The sequence below is a fragment of the Copadichromis virginalis genome, linkage group LG15 (genome assembly GCF_057382275.1).
Source record: "Copadichromis virginalis isolate Kocher_CV1m ecotype Utaka linkage group LG15, C_Virginalis_male_GT1.1, whole genome shotgun sequence".
In the NCBI taxonomy this organism is placed as follows: Eukaryota; Metazoa; Chordata; class Actinopteri; order Cichliformes; family Cichlidae; genus Copadichromis; species Copadichromis virginalis.
In genome coordinates this window covers 15,887,906-15,911,316 of record NC_140632.1, presented here as the reverse complement: position 1 = coordinate 15,911,316, position 23,411 = coordinate 15,887,906, and the positions used below count along the sequence as shown (strand labels likewise).

At 39.8% G+C, this 23,411-nt stretch overlaps 2 protein-coding genes across 3 annotated transcripts; one reads left to right on the top strand and one right to left on the bottom strand.

Moving 5' to 3' along the window:
- The first annotated feature begins 855 nt into the window (after positions 1–855).
- bpnt1 (bisphosphate nucleotidase 1) lies at positions 856–14,176 on the top strand. Of its 2 annotated transcripts, none has more exons than XM_085432183.1 (10): positions 856–1,204; positions 7,020–7,145; positions 7,243–7,347; positions 7,453–7,560; positions 7,716–7,764; positions 8,184–8,275; positions 9,098–9,295; positions 13,205–13,310; positions 13,433–13,585; positions 14,098–14,176. In XM_085432183.1, the coding sequence occupies exons 2-9, from the start codon at positions 7,026–7,028 to the stop codon at positions 13,582–13,584; spliced, it is 930 nt and encodes a 309-aa protein (XP_085288309.1). In that variant the 5' UTR covers positions 856–1,204; positions 7,020–7,025; the 3' UTR covers position 13,585; positions 14,098–14,176. The 2 variants fall into 2 exon arrangements, with proteins under 2 accessions (XP_085288309.1, XP_085288308.1); XM_085432182.1 differs by lacking the exon at positions 14,098–14,176 and having other exon boundaries at positions 861–893; positions 1,161–1,204; positions 13,433–13,695.
- Positions 13,814–22,454, bottom strand: LOC146692178 (serine/threonine-protein phosphatase PP1-beta catalytic subunit-like). The gene is made up of 8 exons (XM_085432181.1): positions 22,203–22,454; positions 20,226–20,357; positions 19,556–19,786; positions 19,004–19,108; positions 18,626–18,697; positions 17,388–17,539; positions 16,886–17,020; positions 13,814–16,799 (listed from the first exon to the last, which is right to left on the bottom strand). The coding sequence occupies exons 1-8, from the start codon at positions 22,252–22,254 to the stop codon at positions 16,695–16,697; spliced, it is 984 nt and encodes a 327-aa protein (XP_085288307.1). The 5' UTR covers positions 22,255–22,454; the 3' UTR covers positions 13,814–16,694.
- Between the last annotated feature and the right edge of the window lie 957 nt (positions 22,455–23,411).

Genomic DNA, 23,411 nt, shown 5'->3' with positions numbered 1-23,411 from the left:
CAGTAATCTGCTGTCACTAAAAAACACAATGTCCAATCTCTCCCAAAGGTCGCAGGTGTGATGAGACTCGAGCTTGGAAATGTTTGTTATGCTATTTGTCAATAATGGTTAGAGCGCCACCTAGTGGCATGACTATAATCCTGGTTGAATAAGATGAAATGTTAGCTGGTGATTAAAAGCATGAAATCCATCAATGTGACATCACATCGGACGTGCCGGTTTGAGGTGTTGGCAGTGGCTCGACGTGCCGGGGGTGCGAGGGCCCTCATAACGCTGCTTGCAGCTTTAATTTTATTTTAGGTTTACATCTTAATTTCTTAACTTTACATCTTTGTGTTTTTTCTTTAGCTACTAGAGTAGCTCAAAATAATCTGTTGTATTCTAGGCCTTTAAGCGACCTTACTGCTGATTGGTTGCTCCTGTCAAACAGATGATTGAAAAAGCATGTGGGCACTCACTAGAGATGACCAAGTATGTGGTCTTATTGATATCACACAGGGTCAAGTGTACAACAAGTGCTGAAACCCTGCATTTAAAGCAGCAGCTTTTGGTTCTCAATGATTATTTGTGCAGACACATGAACATCCACTACTGTAATGCTGCATATGACAGAAAATTAGAAGGAGGGAAAAAAAGTACAGATGTCCGATAACAAATTGTGTTTGCGATTCACGAAGTGGAGTTCTAAAATGCAAAACACAGCTTTCTCACTGAAAACAGAATTACGGTCAAGAAAACTGAATGTTAAATAAAATTTAAACAAAAAACTGTACGGCTGTCCTTCCTTTCCTCCCCTTCGACGAAACCGGCGGGCACTTTGACCCGTCACATCTGTCATTACAGAGAAAACGTGTTTCATGAGCAAAAGCGAAATGGTTCACCTCCACATTCCGGTACTTCCGTAACGGTTTTACATTGTGATTAGACCAGTTTTAAGCAAAATTTAACGTTGTTTTGCGTAATACAAATTCGAATTACTTAAACACATTCATATATGAGAGATAATCGCTGTATTTTAATCCGTGTCGGCATTCTTATTATTTGTTGACGGGTTCATTCTGAAACGTTGCTGAGAGTTTGTCTTTTGGGCGAGGGGGTACATATCTTGTGGGGATAAAAGGTCTACCACTTCCTGCATCTCCCTTCTTCACAATCTCCAGGTGCAGTCCAGGAAAACTGTGGCTATTGCACAGCGTTAGCATCAGTAAGTACTCATCAAAGTTAAGAGGATATATTTTTTAATATTCTTCATTTTAGATTTTTAGTCACCTAGCTTTGAGCTATAGCATGGTGGCTAATTAGCCTTAACTGCACGAGCTTACTTAGAATTCCGTTTACACCCGACTTTTAGTTACTTAGCTAAACTAATCACTCTAAAATGCAAAGTTAACTACTTAATATTTAAGCTACGAAGCTGGTTATCGAAAGACGGCATTCACTGAGTTTTAAACTATCAATGTTAGGCTGTTATTAAGTACATTTAGTACTGTACTTACTAAAATGCAATCTTAACATACTTAAACTTTAGTCTTGTCTATTTGTGAGACCTTATACCTGTACTGCACTATATTTCAGCGAGTAATGTTTATGTTTGTGTAACAGTTTAATTACTTTACAAATTTATGCATATGAGTACAAGGTATACTAGAAATTATTGATTTACACAGTAAAGTACAGCTGAATGATTAGTCAATTAATCAGCTGCTGCACCCACAGCATAACCTATGCCACAGATGACCATATTCGGGATATCCACATCCTTTAGCATTATAGGGAGTGGAGAGTGGAAAGACCTGCTTGAGTAGTTGTTTTTAGACCAGTCTGACCTGTGTGTGTATGTATATCTATCTATCTATCTATATCACATTAAAGTGACATTTTCGACTTGTAGCACTTTGCTAAAAAATATTGGCAGATGATGGCACTAGTGTTGTTGTGAATTAATGGGACAACTGCCTTTAGCTAAATATTTTCATTTGAATGTGTAAATCTTATTAAAATAACCTAAAAATATTTTTTTGATGTACATTAAGATAAGAAAAATGTACAACAAAAAGAAGCTACTATTATTTTTCTGATATTAGTGTGTTGTGATCAGCTTAACTTCGTCATTAACTCTTGTAGCTGCAGTATCCTATGTATTCTTTTAATTTAACTGGGGGATTGTAAAAGCTATTTGCTTATCCAGAGTATTTGGTATTTTTCAGCTATTTTTTAAGGAATAAATCCAAAAAGGAATTATTTTTTTGTTAATTTTAAGGCAAGGCAAGGCAAGTTTATTTGTATAGCACAATTCAACAACAAGGTGATTCAAAGTGCTTTACAGAGACATTAGAAACAAGAACAAATAAAAAGCATGATTTAAAATTGATTAAAACAAGCAAATAAACTAACTAACTAATTAACAAACAAACAAACAAACAAACAAACAAACAAACAAAACAGTATATAAAATCAAAACAGATAAAATCAGAACAGTAGATAAAATCAGTAGTTAAATGTAAGTTTTGAAATTTAAGCTTAAAGTGTGGATTTGGTGCTTTATTCAAATGCAGCTGAGAACAGGTGAGTCTTCAACCTGGATTTAAATAAACTGAGTGTTTCAGCTGATCTGAGGCTTTCTGGGAGTTTGTTCCAGATATAAGGAGCATAAAAGCTGAATGCAGCTTCTCCGTGTCTGGTTCTGACTCTGGGAACTGATAAAAGACCGGATCCAGATGACCTGAGGGATCTGGAAGGTTCATACTGGGTCAGGAGGTCATTGATGTATTTTGGTCCTAAACCATTCAGAGCTTTATAGGCCAGCATCAGAACTTTAAAGTCTATCCTCTGACGGACAGGCAGCCAGTGTAAGGACCTCAGAGCTGGACTGATGTGGTCCACTTTTTTGGTCTTAGTGAGGACTCGAGCAGCAGAGTTCTGAATGAGCTGTAGTTGTCTGACTGATTTTTTTAGGTAGACCTGTAAAGATGCTGTTACAGTAATCAAGCCTACTAAAGATGAATGCATGGACTAGTTTTTCCAGGTCCTGTTGAGACATCAGATCTTTTATCCTTGATATATTCTTGAGGTGATAGTAAGCTGACTTTGTTATTGTCTTAATGTGTTTTTCTAAGTTTAGGTCTACATCCATCACTACACCCAAATTTCTCGCCTGGTTTGTGGTTTTTAGATGTATAGATTGAAGTTCTCTGGTGACCTGTAATTGTTTTTCTTTGGCGCCAAAGACTATTACCTCAGTTTTGTTTTTGTTTAGCTGGAGAAAATTGTGGCACAACCAGTCATTGATTTCCTCAATGCATTTACCAAGAGCCTGTACAGGGCCTCGGTCTCCTGGTGACATTGTGATATATATTTGTGTGTCATCTGCATAGCTGTGATAGTTTATTTTGTTGTTGTTTATAATCTGTGCCAGTGGGAGCATGTAGATGTTAAACAGAAGGGGTCCCAAGATGGAACCTTGGGGAACTCCACATGTGATACTTGTCTGCTCAGATGTGAAGTTACCTATTGATACAAAGTATTTCCTGTTTTCTACGTATGTTTTGAACCAGTTTAGTACAGTTCCTGAAAGACCTGTCCAGTTCTCCAGTCGTTTGAGTAATATGTTATGGTCAACTGTATCAAATGCTGCACTGAGATCCAGTAAAACTAGGACTGACATTTTTCCACTGTCTGTTTTCAGACATATGTCATTAAACACTTTGGTCAGAGCGGTTTCAGTGCTGTGGTTCTGTCTAAAACCTGACTGGAAGGCATCGTAGCAATTATTCTGTTTTAAGAAGTAACTGAGCTGTTGAGAAACTGCTTTTTCAATGATCTTACTTAAAAACGGGAGATTTGAGATCGGCCTGTAGTTGTTCATTTGTGTCTTGTCAAGATTGTCCTTTTTCAGTATAGGTTTGATTACAGCAGTTTTTAGTGATTCTGGAAACACACCTGATAATAAAGAAAAGTTGACGATCTGTAACAGGTCTGACTCTAAAGTCTTTGAGACCTTTTTGAAAAAACTTGTTGGCAGGACATCTAAACAGCAGGAGGAGGAGTTCAGTTTACCTAAGATGTCCTCCAGGTCTTTGCTGTTAATAGGTTGAAACTGTTTCATGGTGTTTAAACAGTTTTTTGGTGGACACAGTACATATCCTGGATCTGCTGTTGATGTACCAATTGCTTGTCTAATTTTTTGGATTTTTTCAGTGAAGAATTTGGCAAAGTCATTGCAGGCCATGGTCGAATGAAGTTCAGCTGCCACTGACACAGGAGGGTTTGTTAGCCTGTCAACTGTAGAAAATAAGACCCGAGCATTATGGCTGTTTTTAGTGATGATGTCAGAGAAGTAGGACCTCCTTGCATTCCTCAGTTGTAAATTATAATTGTGAAGTTTCTCTTTATAAATGTCATAATGAACCTGGAGGTTTGTTTTTCTCCATCTGCGCTCAGCTTTCCTACACTCTCTTTTTTCTTTTTTCACCAGTGTGGAGTTTCTCCATGGAGACTTTTTCCTTCCAGAGATAACCTTCACCTTAATGGGAGCAATAGTGTCCATTACATTTAACATGTTAGCATTGAAGCTATTGATGAGCTCATTGACTGACCCTCTGGGCAGGTCAGGTGTTAATGGGAAGACCTGGTTAAAAATTGCACTACTGTGTTCAGTTATACACCGTTTTGTGATCACTGTTGTTGATATATTTGTGTGGGCTGAGATTTTACTTTCAAAGAAAACACAGTAATGATCAGACAGGCCCACATCAGACACAGTAACCTTTGAAATGCTCAGGCCTTTGGAGATCAGTAGGTCAAGAGTGTGTCCTCTATTATGTGTGGCCTCTGTTACATGCTGAGTCAGCCCAAAGTTGCCCAGAGTGTTACTCAGGTCTTTAGTCCCTTTGTCCTGAGGGTTGTCCACATGAATGTTAAAATCCCCAGCAATAATTACACAGTCAAAATCAACACAGATCACAGACAGCAGTTCACTGAGGTCATTAAAAAAGTCTGTGCAGTATTTGGGAGGCCTGTAAACATTAAGAAACACAACTTTGGATGGGGCCTTCAGCTGTAAAGCCACATATTCAAAAGACTGAAAACTTCCAGGAGATAGCTGCTTACATTGAAATGATTCATTAAATAAGACAGCAACCCCTCCTCCTCTCCTGCTCGCCCTGACCTCACTGATAAAACTGTAGTTAGGAGGGGTCGTCTCGATGAGAACAGCTCCACTGTTACTTTGGTCCAACCAAGTTTCAGTTAAAAACATAAAATCAAGGCTGTGCTCAGTGATTAAATCATTAATTAAAAATGTTTTCCCAGCTAGAGATCTAATGTTTAATAAAGCCAACTTAAGTGTTTTAGAGGTATTACTTGTCTCCTCGTGTTTGGGAGCAGTCTGTGGCACACAAGGTATGTTTACTATGTTTAAAGATCTTTTAGAGTGCAGCTCTCTGTGTTTTGACCAGGCCACATGTCTCCTGTCACCTAAAAGTACAGAAATTTTAAAACCTTCTAGTAAACAGGGTCCCAGCTTCTCCTGGGAAAAGTCATCACTGCCATAATCCTCACAGCCCGGACCCTTCACACATCACGCATCAGACTGCGGAGACAGGGCATGAAGAGGAACTAAGGGGGGCGAGGCTGGGCAATGTGACTTCGATTGCTCTGTTGAGGGTGGGGCTCGATGGCGAACCTTTGGCCGCTCTGGTGGGGGGTTTATGGGGGACAAAAAGGGATTGGGACGGGGGGTAGATCTGAGCCCAGCATTGACCCGCTCCATCATCTCCTCAGTGAATTTCAGGTGTGGGGAGGAGGGAGAAAGGGAGGGGGAGGAGGGTGATGGCCTGTCAGGGGTTTGGGGGACTGGGGAAGGTCGTGGTCCCTTGTCCTGGTCGTTGGTGTTGTTGAGAGAGTTGGAGGCAAATAGGGACCCCTCTTCTTGCCTTAGATGTCTCTCCTTTCTGAGGCTCTTCCTCAGATGCCATGGATGTCTCTCCTTTCTGAGGCTCTTCCCGGGTGGGGGCAAATGGAGCTCCTCCTCAAGGTTTCTGCTGGGCTTTGTCTGTTCTTGGAGTACTGTTTGTTCCTCTTTATGAGATAACTCCTCGTTTATCTCAGCCTTGGCACCAAGCACGGATGGATGACGTATGGAATAAAACAAGTTGGAGGTGAACAGTTTCACCCCTGACTTGTTAAAATTAAATCCATTTGCTTTGAACAGATGCCTGCGTTCCCAAAAAATATTAAAGTTGTCGATAAAGTGCACTGAGTGGTCAGCACATGCTGATATAAGCCATTTATTCAGTGTAAACAACCTGCTGAATCTCTCGTCTCCTCCTCTGACCGGCGGTACAGGTCCACTGATGAATACAGCTGCATTCAGAGAGTTTACAGTATTTAATAATCCAGTAAAGTCCAGTTTCAGAACCTCCGACTGTTGTTTGGACACATCGTTTGACCCTGTATGCAGAACAATGTTTGTCACAGTTGGATATTCATCTGCAATTTGAAGAATTCTCTCCTTCAGGTTGTTGACCATATCGTTAGGAAAGCAGAGGACTTTAGTGTTCTTACCGCACATCCTTTGTGGGTGACTCTGCCGTAAAGGATGTACAATCAGAGTTTCAGGCCTAGCCTTTAGCTTTCCCTGTGGCCTTTCACTTTTCAACAGATTTTCAGACCTTATTTCGCTGCTTTTAGATGGATGGTTGTCCGATATAGATCCAGGGTCCTTTGATAGTGGAGCAAATCTGTTCTGCAGTTTCACATTCAGTTGTTTTGGAGATTTGTTGTTAACCTTCCTATTCACGGTTGTCCAGTCCTGTTTCCTCCCGTATATAGGGGTAGAAGAGCTTCTCTGTCAGATAACAATAAGGGTCATCATTGTTATCTTTTATTTAAGATATTATATTTATCAACTGGAGTACTATGCATTTGAGTTTTTAAACCTGGCTATAGCAGATTGGCATAATGAACAAAATCACTCCTAGTTTTATGAGTTTTACTTTCTTCTGCCCTACACCAACCAGAAAGCAATGTCTGGAAGTCCTGCTGTTGTTATGCGACTGGTGGCCTCAGCCTATGCTGTGGCTGAAAAGGCTGGGACCATTGTACGGAAGGTCCTTCACAGTGGAGAACTTGGTATTGTGGAAAAGGTATGACCCCACTATGTGCATTTTGTGGTTTAACAACACTAGCTGCACTCATGGTTAAACATATAAGTTTAACATTTCTGTTTCTACTTTTGCACAGACAGGCGCTAATGATCTGCAAACACTGGCAGACAGACTAGCACAGCAGAGCATTTGTGCTTCACTGTCCAAACGTTTCCCCAAAATCACCATAATTGGAGAGGAGGTAAGTGTCAACAATATTTAGCCAAATTATTTGCTGTGGATACCTAGACCTAAAAACATCCTCGTATTATGACAAAGCTCATGAATATTTATATACTTTGTTCAGGATCTTCCTTCTGAAGTGATACAGGAAGATCTAATTGAGACTGGCCAGTCAGAGGAAATTCTTCAGAGAAGTTGTCCACCTGAGTACAGCCAGCTGAAAGAAGAAGAGGTAATCACATGTGGGTTTAGTTTCAGAGGTTTAGCACCTGAATAAAAAAGTATTTTCTGCTATTACAAATCAGTGTTGTACAGTTGTTGCTTGGACACTGTTTACCTCCTACGGTGTATACGTACTTGTTCTGAATGTGTCTATCTGAATTTCAGATAGTTGTGTGGGTAGATCCTCTTGATGGCACAAAGGAATATACTGAAGGTATGCTCTTCTGAAGCATGTCTTAAAAATCTCCTCCCATCTCTGTGTATTCAGCTGCATAAAGCTCTCTGTGCACAAGCCTGCTTGGTTGCTTTCTGGTTCTCAGCTCTCAGAACTTCACTGCTACTTTTTTTGCCTCTTCTTTGTTCATCCCTGCTCCTGCTTATCCACCTGTCCGCTGTCTTTCTGCTGACCCTAGCATCGAGGTGTTTCCATTTCCAAGCTGTGGCCCAGGCACCACACAAAGGGTTGGACACCCCTCAGCCTCACAGCACAGCTCTCTGTATGGGAAGGCAACGGTTAAGCCGGGCCTTGCAGAATATTAATTATTATGGCCACACTAGAAATATTTATGAGTGAAAGTGCAGTAATGTCGTTTAGTGGCTTCCAGCTAACATCCTGCTGCTTCCTGACTTCAGGGCTCCTGGATAATGTGACAGTGCTCATTGGGATTGCATATGGAGGCAAAGCCATCGCAGGCGTGATCAACCAGCCGTTCTACAACTACCAGGTACAAGCCAAATCAAAACTATGTTCAAACTGTCTAACAGCTTTGCTATATAGTGTGTCGGCTATTTTGTAGTACTTTTTGTAAACATCATTCACCTTATAGTACACAACAAAATCATCACAAGACGCACTAAAAACAGCGCACAAAAGCTGCACAGATGAAAGAGTCACCAGAGATGGAAATAATGTGATTTTCTTACCCACTGAGCATGCTGTACCTGGTGAGCTTGATGGCTTCTCAGAGGCAAAATTAGAAGTCTCAGCTGTGCTGTGGCCCATCTTCTCCTGATAAACGCTGACTAGAGCCATATTTTAGTCTTCAGTTGCTGAATTGCATTGTACATCTTAGAGATGCATTATAGAATAGCTCGCTTATTAAAAATCTACATGCAAGCTATAACAATAGGCCAGCAGCTTAGCATCTGAGTGAGCAATATAGCTTTAAAATTATAACACAATAGTTCAATGAAATTTGCAATGATGATATTAATGATGATTAACTTTTTAACTTCTAAATTTAGAATAACTAAAGTAATCTAACCTTGTAACTCTCCAGGACCTGCACGATATTGACACCCAATAAAACTGAAACTGAAAAATATTTTCTACCTGGAATGTCGTCACTTCCGTTAAGCTTTTTAACCAGTTGCTTGAACCCCTGCTTTTCCACCGTTTGATATCTGGGCTTGTCTCATTGTTGTGCACATTAGGGAATGTAAAAGCATGATATCACAGTAGGACTCTTGCAGCTGCACATATATGTAACAGAAACAGTCTGTAGTAGTTGAGTGAGTAAGGTTAATTGTGACATTTTCAACATCAGCTTGGTGCAGGAACACAATTAGGAAGAACCATGTGGGGGATGCTGGGATTGGGCGCTTTTGGGTTCCAGCTCCAGGAAGTTCCAGGTGACAGACGGATTGTCACCACCACCCGTTCCCATAGCAACAAGCTGGTAACAGACTGTGTGGATGCCATGGAGCCTCACGAAGTTGTACGAGTGGGTGGTGCTGGAAATAAGGTAAGATGGATCTAAAATTTTCTTCTGACAGTGGTAACAACTCTGTGTACTTGTTCGGGCAGGGTTTTTTAAAACTTATCAACATTATCTTTAATTTCAGAGATCATCAAGACAGAAAAACTGCACGTATAGAATGAACAGTCAGTTGATTGATTCCCCGTGTGCCATCACAAGCTTTGAATCCACAGGTTCTGTTAAAGTAGGGTCCTGTGCTCTTCTTATGCTATCATAGGGCTTTGTCTGCAGGCATACCTCACATAATCTACCAAATGCACCCTTCATGCATTTATATCCCACTACTCCATGGCTTTATTTTATGTATCGTCCTGGAGTTTGTGCTTTGTTTAGTTTATTGGTTATCAGCTCTCTCTGCTCTTCTTTCCTCTCACCCCAACCGGCGTTCTCTTTATATTAAAAGATTGCCAGTATTGCAAAGTAGCATTCATAGAAGATTGTTGTAAATGTGGTTTTCTCTCTATTGTTGCAGGCTCTTTGCTTTAGTTTAGCACCCCATTATGAAGGTGGTGAAGGTTGTTACTATATAAATAATAAAAGAAAGATGTAAATCAATATAAAAAAAGTGCTAACAAATTGAACTCACTTTTTTGCATTGGTGACCAATGAATTATGAAGCAGTGAGATTTTTCTTTTACATTATTAAAATTAAAACTTGGAAAAGTGAATGCTTTTGTCTAGTTACAGTGGGGCAAAAATTTAGTCAGCCACCGATTGTGCAAGTTCCCCCACTTAAAATGATGACAGAGGTCAGTAATTTGCACCAGAGGTACACTTCAACTGTGAGAGACAGAATGTGAAAAAAAAATCCATGAATTCACATGGTAGGATTTGTAAAGAATTTATTCGTAAATTAGGGTGGAAAATAAGTATTTGGTCACCTCAAACAAGGAAAATCTCTGGCTCTCACAGACCTGTAACGTCTTCTGTAAGAAGCTTTTCTGTCCCTCACTCGTTACCTGTATGAATGGCACCTGTTTGAACTCATCATCTGTATAAAAGACACCTGTCCACAGCCTCAAACAGTCAGACTCCAAACTCCGCCATGGCCAAGACCAAAGAGCTTTCGAAGGACACCAGGAAAAGTATTGTAGACCTGCACCAGACTGGGAAGAGTGAATCTACAATAGGCAAGCAGCTTGGTGTGAAAAAATCAACTGTGGGAGCAATCATCAGAAAATGGAAGACATACAAGACCACTGATAATCTCCCTCGATCTGGGGCTCCACGCAAGATCTCATCCCGTGGGGTCAAAATGATCATGAGAACGGTGAGCAAAGATCCCAGAACCACACGGGGGGACCTGGTGAATGACCTGCAGAGAGCTGGGACCAAAGTAACAAAGGTCACCATCAGTAACACACTACAACGGCAAGGAATCAAATCCCGCAGTGCCAGACGTGTTCCGCTGCTGAAGCCAGTGCATGTCCAGGCCCGTCTGAAGTTTGCCAGAGAGCACATGGATGATACAGCAGAGGATTGGGAGAATGTCATGTGGTCAGATGAAACCAAAGTAGAACTTTTTGGTATAAACTCAACTCGTCGTGTTTGGAGGAAGAAGAATAGTGAGTTGCATCCCAAGAACACCATACCTACTGTGAAGCATGGGGGTGGAAACATCATGCTATGGGGCTGTTTTTCTGCCAAGGGGACAGGACGACTGATCCATGTTAAGGACAGAATGAATGGGGCCATGTATCGTGAGATTTTGAGCCAAAACCTCCTTCCATCAGTGAGAACTTTGAAGATGAAACGAGGCTGGGTCTTCCAACATGACAATGATCCAAAACACACCGCCCGGGCAACAAAGGAGTGGCTCCGTAAGAAGCATTTGAAAGTCCTGGAGTGGCCTAGCCAGTCTCCAGACCTCAACTCCATAGAAAATCTGTGGCGGGAGTTGAAAGTCCGTGTTGCTCGGCGACAGCCCCAAAACATCACTGCTCTCGAGAAGATCTGCATGGAGGAATGGGCCAAAATACCAGCTACTGTGTGTGCAAACCTGGGGCCTGTTCTTCGTACCTCGCTAAGTAAGTTAGCTGGATTAGATTGTTGACGATTTTGCGTGATCCTGGATCGTTCGGTTCCCCGAAGCTCATCCGGGACTTGCTGTCATAGCAACAGAGCCGTAAGCGTAAACCTGCTCGGGAGCAGGTTTACTTTATGTAAACAGGATTAGATCGCGGCCACGCAGGTATGTCCGCTTCATTCATACGAAAGCAACAGCGATATTCCACCACTGTTTCACCATAAATAAATAACATCAATGTAACTAAAGATAATGCAGCACTTGATCCTTTTATTGATGTCACACAGATACATACAGGTCATTTCCTAAAAAAGGGAAATGTACTATTAACATTCTATTACATGTATGTGATTATTACAGATGTAATTCATATTTCAGAGTAGTAATTGTAAATTACTTCGTGTAATCAAGATGAGAGACCACGGCTATAAAAGCGAAGGTGGATTTGGGAAGCCTGTCGCAGCCATGTCCTGTCCGTATACGCGACCAACCCATTGCGGAAGGTGCAAGATTGATAAGGAGAGTCCTCAGAATTCAGCGTATATTGCGGGATAGACAGGATCCTTTAGCTCAGCGCGACAGTGTGCTCATTGAGAGATATCGATATTCCCGTGAGGGTATTATTTACTTAACCAACTTGTTGACGAGGGGGTGCAGGACCACCACCTGTCTTTTTTTCCTCTGCCCTTTTCTTGGTTGCTGTTATGAACAGAGTATTACAGGCCAGTATTACCTTGCCAAGAGACGAAAAGCAATCTAAGAGATAAATATTACCATTCTGTAGAATACTCCTGTATTCCACTTTTACTTGTTCCCATGTTCTTGTGGGTCCTGTTGTGGCTCTAATGTGAAAGGGGATATAATATAACATATTATAATATAATGCCATATGATATTGGACAATATAGTGTCATATGATAGCTCTACCCTACCGCCTACTGGTGTTGGCCAGAGGGGCCGATGGCGCGATATGGCAGCCTGGCTACAACCGTAGCTGCCTCCACCAGTGTGTGAATGTGGGAGTGAATGAATAGTGGTATCGTACAGCGCTTTGGGTGCCTTGGAAAGCGCTATATAAACCCAATCCATTATTATTATTATTATTATTATTAAATTACCTACGAGTTTGATTTGTCAGCAACTTTCTGCCAGCCCTCTCTCCTTGCTTTTTCAGCCTTTGCAGTGTTCTCTTGCGTTTTCATTAAACTCTGAAACTCCTGAAATCCCTCACTCATGAGTTCTTGCTCTGCTGCCGGAAAATACCGAGCGCGCTCCTTCGACATTTTCGCCGACCAATCAGCGGGTTGCCGATCAATGTTTCTACTATCGATGCGTAGCCCCTTTTACGACACCCAGTGATGTCACATTACTGTGTCCAGCTGTACTAATCGTCAACAGCAGGTGTGTTCGGGGAACCGGATTAGCGAGCTCACGGTTAGCGCGATGGTTTGGTCTTGGATGTGTCATTTGATCTTGGATGTAGTAAGCGACGTACGAAGAACAGGCCCCTGGTAAAGACCTATAGTAAACGTTTGACCTCTGTTATTGCCAACAAAGGTTATGTTACAAAGTATTGAGTTGTATTTTTGTTATTGACCAAATACTTATTTTCCACCCTGATTTACGAATAAATTCTTTACAAATCCTACCATGTGGATTCATGGATTTTTTTTTTTTTTTTTCACATTCTGTCTCTCACAGTTGAAGTGTACCTCTGGTGCAAATTACTGACCTCTGTCATCATTTTAAGTGGGGAAACTTGCACAATCGGTGGCTGACTAAATACTTTTTTGCCCCACTGTACATAGATAAATTCTACACAGAGAGACTGAACGTACATTTTTCTGTCCGTGCTTCTCTACCTGCAGATTATCCAGCTTGTTGAAGGAAAAGCTTCTGCCTATGTCTTTGCTAGTCCAGGGTGCAAGAAGTGGGACACTTGTGCTCCTGAAGCAATCCTGCATGCTGTTGGAGGTGAAAACGTTTAATCATATAGCAACATAATGTCATGTATAGACACTGTTTTTTTTAGGGTTTAAACCACTTTCTAAAATCGTTTCCCAAATATTTCCTGATCATCTCTTTTTCTAATGCAGGTAAACTGACTGATATGCATGGAAATGCATACCGCTATGATGCTAGTGTAAAGCACATGAACTCTGCCGGGGTTCTTGCTACACTCCGTAACCACAAGTACTACGTCAGCAGAGTACCACAGTCAGTGCTGCAAGCTCTCAAGTCAGACTGAGGTTTGTCTTTATGTTGTCAAAACATACAGTGTAAAATCACTGTTTTGTTTTTTTATTAACCACATTATTTGACTGGTGTATCTAATTTTTAAATGTAACTAGTAACAGCAGTATTGAGGGTATTCTGTGTTCCTGTGCCTAAAACAAATCACCGTGATTTCTGAGTGTCAGCAGACTAACCAAACTACCACTATGATCTGCACTAATTTAATGAATCAGACACAAGTATTAAAGCAGGCTTAACAGCACTTCCATTTATTTCACTCATTTGAAACAAACTTGTACAAATCTCAGAACATCTTAACATACGGTTTCTCAACTTGAAGACCAATAGATTTACAAGGCAAAAGGCAAGATCTGAAGGTTAAATGTTGGTTAGTGAGTTGGAAATGATGTACTGTACTTGATTCGGTAACCACAAAGTCGGAACAGTCTATACGTAATGCAATGCCAACAACAAACAAAATGCAGGCATCTTGACTTGATACATTTTACCCTCTTTTTACACACAGTAACAGAAAATGCATTCTGGACAGTGAAAGAGGGCAATGGTCAAACCCCACTGCTGTGAAGAACAAACATACAACTGAGCTGTGAACACTAAAAATAAACTGACAACGACTAGTTAATCCTGTATTTGAAACCTCGTCTTGTATCTAACAAGATGCCGTGTTCTTCATTTTCTTACCTTCTATTTCTCTTTTTTCACACTGGCACATCTGTCTACTTTTCTACACATTTACTGTATTTATCAGACTAAAGGACACACACTCAAAGTGCTCTCTGAGCGGTGTGGGTCCATGATGTCTGGATTTTTACTTCAGAAGCAAAAAAGGAACCATTTACAATGTTGCTTTATCGATATTTTATACCAACAATGGAAACACCCACTAATGCTTGTTCAGTGATGTGAGGGATTAAAAATGTACACAGTACAGTATGAGTTGTGGAAAAATGGACTTGAAACACTACGAGGAGCATCGGCTTTATACAAATGCCCAACTAAAGATTTAGCACAAGTTGGCATCTTTTTGAAATTAAGAGGCTTTAATAGCCCTCTCACATACTTGTGCTTGCATACAGCAAAATTTCTAGCAATGTTTATTGCACTAACATCATAAAAGTCTCTGGATTTTATTGGCATCTCCATAGGAAGAAAACATTCTTGAGTCGTGAGAAAAGTCTTAGCTGTCACATTTAAAGATAAAATTCAACATTATGGGAAATATGCTTTGGCCGTACCTGCTAAGTGTGAAATTCATGGTGAATTGATTAACGGTTCGTTTGTTGTGTTGTTTGGGACTGTAGGTACAGCTAACAGAGCTTAGCATAAAGACTGGAATCAAGTGTCTAGCATGACTAGCAGAGATCAAATACAACAAAATCAACATATCAGCACCTCCAAAGCCCAATAATATTAACAAGAACGTTAACAATATTTGGTTTATCTGGACGAACAAAAAAAAAAACCCACACTAATTTTAAAGGCGTTCTTTGAGTCAACTTTAATGCTGTACACCATACTTATATAGTATGTGAATTTTAAGAAGGTAGTCCAAATTTGATTGCAATCAAATTCAAATTTAATTTGTGAATAAACCTAAAAAAAAAACAAAATAGTACTCGAGGAGCTAAATCTAACAATCGACCTGGTAGATACTTTGCTCATGCTACCCTGCAGCTCAGTCTCACTGCAAAACCTGAAGGAGTAGACAAACGACTAATTGTGAACACAAATTGTCCTTTTTGTTGACACTTACCCCAGCACTGAATTTAATGCACTTCAGTTGGAAGTACCTCTTGTGCCCACATGCGCTGCTTTAAAACATTTGCTACAACATTTGGGGCGATCGTGGCTCGAGAGTTGGGAGTTCGCCTTGTAATTGGAAGGTTGCCGGTTCGAGCCCCGGCTTGGACAGTCTCGATCGTTGTTTCCTTGGGCAAGACACTTCACCCGTTGCCTACTGGTGGTGGTCAGAGGGCCCGGTGGTGCCAGTGTCCGGCAGCCTCGCCTCTGTCAGTGCGCCCCAGGGTGGCTGTGGCTACAATGTAGCTTGCCATCGCCAGTGTGTGTGAATGGGTGGATGACTGGATATGTAAAGCGCTTTGGGGTCCTTAGGGACTAGTAAAGCGCTATATAAATACAGGCCATTTACCATTTACACCTGTTTAAACCCAACCCATGATCTTTTCCTAAATCTAACCAAATATTTTTGCTGCCTAAACCAAACCAACACCTAAAAGCACAACTAAAGCCTCAAAGTATCAATTAGGAAAACTTAAAATTGTTAGTCCTGAGTGTCTCCAGAGTCTTTTGCACTTTCAGACTGGAAGCACAACAATTTGTGTCTTAATTAATGGCTCTGTGCTCATGGCACATCTGTTTTGCAAACTAACACCCGTGATGGTGGGAAATGCACTAATGCAACAAACAGCCATTCCTTGAGAGCACATCCATACTTTTGAAAGCGTGACAAGTATTGAGATGCAATGTGTCCTTAACAAGAGATCTGTCAATTTAAGTTTTATACTGGGAAGTCTGAAGAGTGATTTCAGGCCCTTGTGCTAAGCTATGAAAGCCATATTTAACAGGTGAGAAGTCTTACCTGATAGTTTGCAGGAACACAAAGGAGCATATTTCCCAAAATGTTTAACGATTTAACCAGTGTAATACTTGAGATAACACAGTGGGAATCGAGATGAGACTGGAATTATTCGGACCTGTAGGCTGGGAGAGTGCTGATTTTACACATTGCTTAAACAAAGAGCTCATCTCAATCACACAAGCGTGCATGCATTTACAAAACCACGATTTTTTTTTTTTTTTTTTAAATCTGAAGGCAAAGAAGCATCTCGCCCATTTCGAAAAAAGGTTGGTGTTAATATTCCTGAATGAGCTGAGTAAATACATACTGTAGCATTAAAAAAGAAAAATCACTCACATATTCATAAAAATACCCACAGAACAAGCAAAACAAAAAACCCTCTCTTTGAGTTTTTATTTACACATGAATAAACTGACTGAGAAGGCTGGAGTGTTTGAGGCAGCCTGCAGGGATGTGGGCCAAAGCCCAGCCAGAGGAGGAGCAGGAGAGTCGGGGCCAGCTGCTCACCTCTTTTTAGGTGCCTGAGTGGTACGAGGTGGGGTGACAGGGCGTCCTGAATTCACCCCTCCATACTGATACTTAGCTTTTTTCTCTGACGGCTTCAGGATCTGAAAAGAACAGATAGCAGTGTTGACATAAGCCTACAGAGGATTTAAGGGAGATTTAATGTGCCATCAAAATTAACACGCTCTACCTGAAAAGAACACATGAGTGATTCGTCCACGCTCATCATGCCGCCTGCATTGTCAAACTCCCCACAGTAATTGGGAGCAGAAAACAGGGTCACCAGCTGCCGCTTTGCAAAGAACTCATAACCGTCCTCAACAACCTGTGGTGTGGCAGGATTAATACAAGATGACTGACTGAAAATTAACTGGCACCTATTTTGGTAATCAATTCAATTCAGTTATTTTTAAGGCTTGTTTTTTTTTAAAGATTGTTTTGGTAGCTTAATGTTCCACTCAGTAAGCCAAAAATACTTTCTACTTGGTGGTTGTAAGTCATTCAAGAATATTTAGGGAACATGTTTTGCATACAAAATGATCAGCTCTGTTTTCACTTTCGAGCTGTAATAAATAAAAATGATTTAATTCAATTAAAACTGACCAAACTTGTTTTCATTAACAAATGGAAGTTTAATTATCAGCTGAGCCATTTTAATACAGTTGTATGTCATCAAGTAGCTTGAGTGTTACCTGATGTGCTCGACAGATGAGGTCCAAGTCGTGGCGGTTGAGGAACTTGCTGACCACATCAGCCCCAAAGGTGAAGGAGACGCCCCGATCATTTTCACCCCAGCCCTGGACATCTTTGTCTGGATCAGACCACAGCAGGTCGCACAGCAAGCCTGGAATGTGGCACATTTAGGTCAGCAGTGCAGTCGAGTTGAGCAGTTACCCACCGACAAGTGCCTATTTTTGTAAACTTCTACATGTAATTGTGTGTTTAAAAAACTGACATTTCACCTGTTGGTTAGTGAAACTGTTGTGAAGACTTGTTTCTGAGCGACATCTTGGTGTTTTAAATCCAAACTTGTCACCATGCACTGATACAGTAGAGACTTGTCAGTCACAAGTCAGGCTCACCCTAAACCGTACATAACTGAAACTAGTCAGCAAGACCATAACCTCATCACAAAAGTGTTTATGGTACCATCCAGCAAAGTCGACCTCAAATTGACATTACTAGTTGATTTGAGCAGCACAGCCCTCCAGCTGCTGAAGCTGGAATAAGACACTTTTTGTAAAAAAAAAAAGGAGAAAAAAAGGTTTTAAAATTTCTGGTTTTGACTTGTCCTCTCATATATCAGTGCTGATGTGGCGGTAGCTACGTGTACCGTGACAGTGACCATAAATGGGCGTGGCTATGTGATGGAATTACCAGAAGTGATGGGTATGGTCACCCTGACTGGCCATTGTAAAAATTCAGTCTAAATGGGGGTTCAAAATGGAACAACTAACAGCGATATGGAAAGCAAAGATCCAGGAATGCCATTAACAGTCAGATGCTTCAAATGACAACAGATGAAAAAACTTAAGGACATGAAGTGGACCACTCCTGAGTTACATTTTTCCTCATCTCTGAGGTGAGTGATCTAAACAGCTCTGAGTGGGAACAAAGAAAGTGCTGACTGACATAAGGGGGTGGTAAAAACATAAGAGAGTTACCTAGACAACCAGAGCCTAAAATGTCCTGTAATGAGCATCTGTCAGCTACAAAGCAAGGCACCATGAGCAAATCGTTTCATATCTGGATGGGGCTTAAGGCACTATGACAATGGCTTTACTCTTTAAACCTCAAAGCTATGTCCATCCTTTATATACAGTCTACATGCTAAAGCAGTAGGTGGCAATGTATTCATAATTTTACACAGTGGGAAATGACTACAGATATATATGATGATCTTCATGAATCTATTAACTTAAACACAGACCTGTGTCTGGGACATCAGTGGGTCTCATAATACGTCGGATTTGTTCCATGGACTGCAGATCAGGTGACAGTCCTGAGCAAAAGAAGACCGTATTTACTACATGCATCAGTAAAAAATTTAGACATGACAAAAACAAAGTTGACTAATGTCATGAATTACCAAGTATTTACTGTAGTTAGTAAAATATGTTAAGTTAATGCAATAGTAACAAGATATATTACTAGCTGAGCCCTCAAATGCATTTAAATATCTAAGAATGATAAATGGAGTAATTCTATATGATCACTCACTGCCTATTTAGAGGCACACTTTTAATTCACGGAGACAAATTATTCAGCCGTACTTTGTTACCTCCCACATAACAGATGTTTCACAAACCTCCGTGACAGCAGAAAATCTTCTCATCAATAATCGCAGCAATGGGCAGACAGTTAAAACAGTCTGTGAATGTCTTCCAGAGCTTTATGTTGAACCTGCGTTTGCCTGAGGAAAATTTAACCAAAAACAATTTCCAATTCAGGTGTGTTATTTTACATCCATGAAAACCTCCGTTATCTCACAACCAGAAATGTTCACTTTTCACATTTTTAGCTTTCAGAAAATTCAATATGTGTTTTGAAGTTTAATCATTATCAGATTACTTTAATAATCATGAGTTGTATTCTCTAGTGCAGTAAGCACTAGAGAATGTTAAGGATTAAATCCAATGTTGATCAAACATTTTTGTCTTTTACACATAATTTATTGCCATAGTGCTTATTTCCATTGAATAACAGAAAGAGAAAGGAAAATAGTTCTTCAGTTTGTATCGATACAAACCACAGAAGCAGCTAATCTTTACATCTATGAAACTGTAACCATCAAGTTAAATTAACAGAATTTAAATCTAACAGTATTCAGATGCAGGCAAGCACTGATTTTTCAACTTACATTCGTCATAGAAGCCGTAGATGCGATTGATGGAGGCACACTCGTGGTTCCCTCTGAGCAAGAAGAAGTTTTCTGGATATTTGATCTTGTAAGCGAGAAGAAGGCAAATGGTCTCTAATGACTGCTTCCCTCTATCCACGTAATCTCCCAGGAACAGATAGTTGGCCTCTGGCGGAAAACCTCCATACTCGAATAGCCTTAACAAGTCTGTGTACTGCCCATGGATATCACCTGAAATTAAAATTTTTACCTACAGTTTATTGATCTCTTGTGATTATACAGATATATTTGAAAAAGAATGGCATATTTATAAACATATTTATAAAATGTGTAGTAAAATATTAAGCTCAACTGTATCAAATGCTGCACTGAGATCAAGCAGGACAAGCACACAGGTAAGTGCAGTGTCAGAGGCAATAAGGCAGTTATTCATAATCTTCACTAATGCAGTTTCTGTGCTACAGTGAACTACTGTGAATCTAAATATGGTTAACCTGGAGCAAAAATAACAGCATTGTGGGGTGGACTGTCTTGCTGTGAAGGGACTTAAAACATATAAGACAAATCCAAGTGGATTTTTGCTCAATTCAACCCATAAGCATTGTAAATGTAGTGAACAAATAAAAACAATGTATATAAATGCCCTCTGGGGATATAGGTGGGTTCTCACCACAGATTTTGAGTGGAGCCTCAAGTTCAAGAAGAATTGGCTGACTGAGGAAAATCTCTCTGGACTTGATGCAGAGCCCCCGCACCTCAGCCTCTGTCATCTGTACGATCTTCCCTGGACGGCATCCTCGCACTACAAGGTAAAAAGTAACACACATATCATTATTGTGATTAAAACAGAAAAAGAAAAACATTTCATTCATATCACCAATTCCCAAAACATTTATATTAAACAAAACTATTAATAAAAAAAAATTGTATGTTCAAGTCACAAGTTTTGTCTTTTATTTACATTTGCACCACAGATGAAAGAAATCTGATCACCAAGTTTTGCTTTGCTACTGGCCAAATATGCCATTTACTCCAGTCAACATGGGTTGTTATGAACTGGCAAGATCAGGAATGAACAGCTTGTTGGCTCAGTTGGAAGTTTATGAGTGAGTGAGCGCAGGCGGTCTAGTCTAGAGGGCAGATTAATGTATGAAGAAAAAAAAACAAGGTTGTTTAGAAATGTGGTAGCGCTAGCCAAAGCTGAAAGCTTACTCACAAATGTTATTGAAAAACTGACAGTAGGTACAAGTTGCACATTAAACCCATAATGGTAACCACAGATTAAAAACAATAAAGATTTGTAATAAATTAGCATGATGCTGATTTTTAATTACAGTGGAGTTCTAGTAATGTTAAATACTATCATTCTTCCTGCAGATGTTAAATGCACAAATTTCAGTATGTGCAGAACAAATACATCCAAAATTAGTTCATGACATGCATTAAAGTAGATGGAATTGAAGGATTTAATAAATTTTGAAGTGTAAAGACAGTAACAATGATTTTGCATATCATTGGTTTTTCCATAACCACAAAGTGCATCTGCCAATAAGCAGGATGTTTAACCAGATATTATTTATTGTTTTCCGTATACCATTCTTTATTTGGTTTCAGGCAAGCAACAACAAAAATAATACTGAATTGTTATGAGCAAATGAAAAGATTAGGGTGAAAGGTAAAAGAAGTTCACTTCACTTTTACTTACACTGATGGATGTGGGGTTTATTTAAACTACTTTATAATTCTGGGTATCATACGCAGGTTTTTTTTCAGCTTTTAGAAATTGGACCGAAAATACAATTAAATTTTAAGTTTTGTTTATTTTGTTTTCATTTAAGACACTTTTTTAATCAATCGAATACGTCATTTTTATTGATACATTTCATTTATTTTAGCTCTTAAATTATGCATTGTACAGCAACTAATAACTCAAGATTCTCGTTTTCTTAAATGTTATGGAATTGCTTTATTTAAAAGTATCAGGTACTGTGGGAAATACTAATACCTCAGAACAGTACTAGTGGACTGAGTTGATTCCCACCCCAGGTACAGCCTAGGGAATACACTGGTTTACTGTTTAAATTAGCAAAGGCTCATTAGCCGTGCAGGCTTTAGTGATCCCCTACGTAAAGGGGGTGTGTCCGCAGAGGTAGCCGACTTAGTTACCTGCCTTGGGAACGAGAACAATTAGTGTTACTAAGAAACCATAAAATTTCACAGTTCTTCCCGTTCCCCAACATAAGAAAAATATTAACCAGCACCCACTACAACAAAAGAGGTGCTGTTAAACCCTCAACTTATATGACTACTTAATTTAATTAGCTTTCACTATCCCTATCGGGCAACAGCAAGCCAATTTGACATCACTCTTATTTTCCACACAATCTCAAAACTAGCATTAACCAGCAATAACGAACAGATAGAGTGATGCCACACTATTTGGGTCGAACGTTTACCGTAGCTTTTTAACGCGGCGGTTAGCTTAAGGCTTGATGCCGATGAAAAACAGACAGCTAAGGATGCGATGGCGAAATGCTTTCGAAACATGTCGTGAAGTTCCTGGTTACAAACAAGAACCTCCAGATAGCCTTTTTCTCCTCCCCGAATAAATTTACATAAAGACGCTAGATCACAAATGCTAACCTACCTTCCAGTAATCTAGAGATGAGGCTGTCAACGTTCAACTCGCTTTCCGCCATGTTTCTGATGCTCACACAGGCAGGTTAATGGACAACACTGGCCCTGAGTGATGACTTGTAGGCTCGATGAGTGGACAAGCTCACTCAAGTAAAATCACACTTAAATGTACAAAAGTACGGAAGCTATGGATATAAAATAAGGCAAGAGAGCATTATCAAGACACAGTATCGACGAACAGAGGTATTATAGCTTTCGATTTTTTATTAGTTTATTTATTCTGGGGGGGTTGTTTGTTTTTGTTTTTCATTCAGTTTAGTTTGCCCCAACTCATTTGTTAAGTCTTTACTTTTGTAAAGCTTCACTTCGCTGTTTGCTTCATCAATAAGGGGATTTAAGACGTTCAGAACAGTCCAGTAATGCAGTACAAGCACTTGACTCAGAGTCTTAAAAAGTATTTAAATGAAGAGGTTAGGAAAAGAAAAAAGGGGGAAGAAAAATGGGATACAGAGATGAAGAAAGTAGACAGGAGTGCTGGGAGGCCTACCTACCCTCCCCTTTTTTAGATTAAAATCCGCCACATATACACATGTACATATAAACCTTATCCTTATTGAACTAATATAATTGAAATCAATTGAAATTGAATCAGTCATCAACTACTTCACAATTTCAAATGCACCATATACATTTAGCATAATTAAATTAAAAGTTTAATAATGTTATTTTATACTGCACAAGCTACAGGTAGTGACGTTGTGCTAATGCTAGGTAGCATTTTGCAGGGCATTTTTATTGTTACTTTATGTTTATCTTTTATATGCCAGAATATATTTACAAATCCAACAACCCTGTGAACTTAAACATATTGATACAAAAGCTTTATGAAATGCTGGGTTTGCAAAGGAAATACTTTTACTATGGTTAGACTCCTTTAACTCAGTTGAATGCTCACCCTTTCAGGCGTACAACTGAACACACTCATTTCACTGTGAGCACTAAAGAAGCAGGAAAGACAAAGATGGAGCCTGATGATTCACGACGTTGTGAGGAGCAGGATTTTGAATTTAATTCTGAATTTAACAGGGAGCCAATATAGGAGAAATTCACACACCTGGTTCAAATTTTGCATTCAATTATACAGTATATAGACTTAATGTACCTCCCCTGGTATCTAAATGACTCCAGCTCTATCTTTTTATGCTATGAAAATGCCTGT

What these genes read in the sequence shown, in the direction of transcription:
- bpnt1 (XM_085432183.1), top strand. Translation starts at nt 7,026, where the DNA reads ATGTCTGGAAGTCCTGCTGTTGTTATGCGACTGGTGGCCTCAGCCTAT. An exon ending in GCCAGCTGAAAGAAGAAGAG is followed by an intron (nt 7,561 to 7,715) that starts GTAATCACATGT and finishes TCTGAATTTCAG; the next exon opens with ATAGTTGTGTGGGTAGATCC. An exon ending in CACAAAGGAATATACTGAAG is followed by an intron (nt 7,765 to 8,183) that starts GTATGCTCTTCT and finishes TCCTGACTTCAG; the next exon opens with GGCTCCTGGATAATGTGACA.
- LOC146692178 (XM_085432181.1), bottom strand. Translation starts at nt 22,254, where the DNA reads ATGGCGGAAAGCGAGTTGAACGTTGACAGCCTCATCTCTAGATTACTG. An exon ending in CTACGGCTTCTATGACGAAT is followed by an intron (nt 19,109 to 19,555) that starts GTAAGTTGAAAA and finishes AATTTTCCTCAG; the next exon opens with GCAAACGCAGGTTCAACATA. An exon ending in TCATCTGTCGAGCACATCAG is followed by an intron (nt 17,021 to 17,387) that starts GTAACACTCAAG and finishes GCCACACCACAG; the next exon opens with GTTGTTGAGGACGGTTATGA.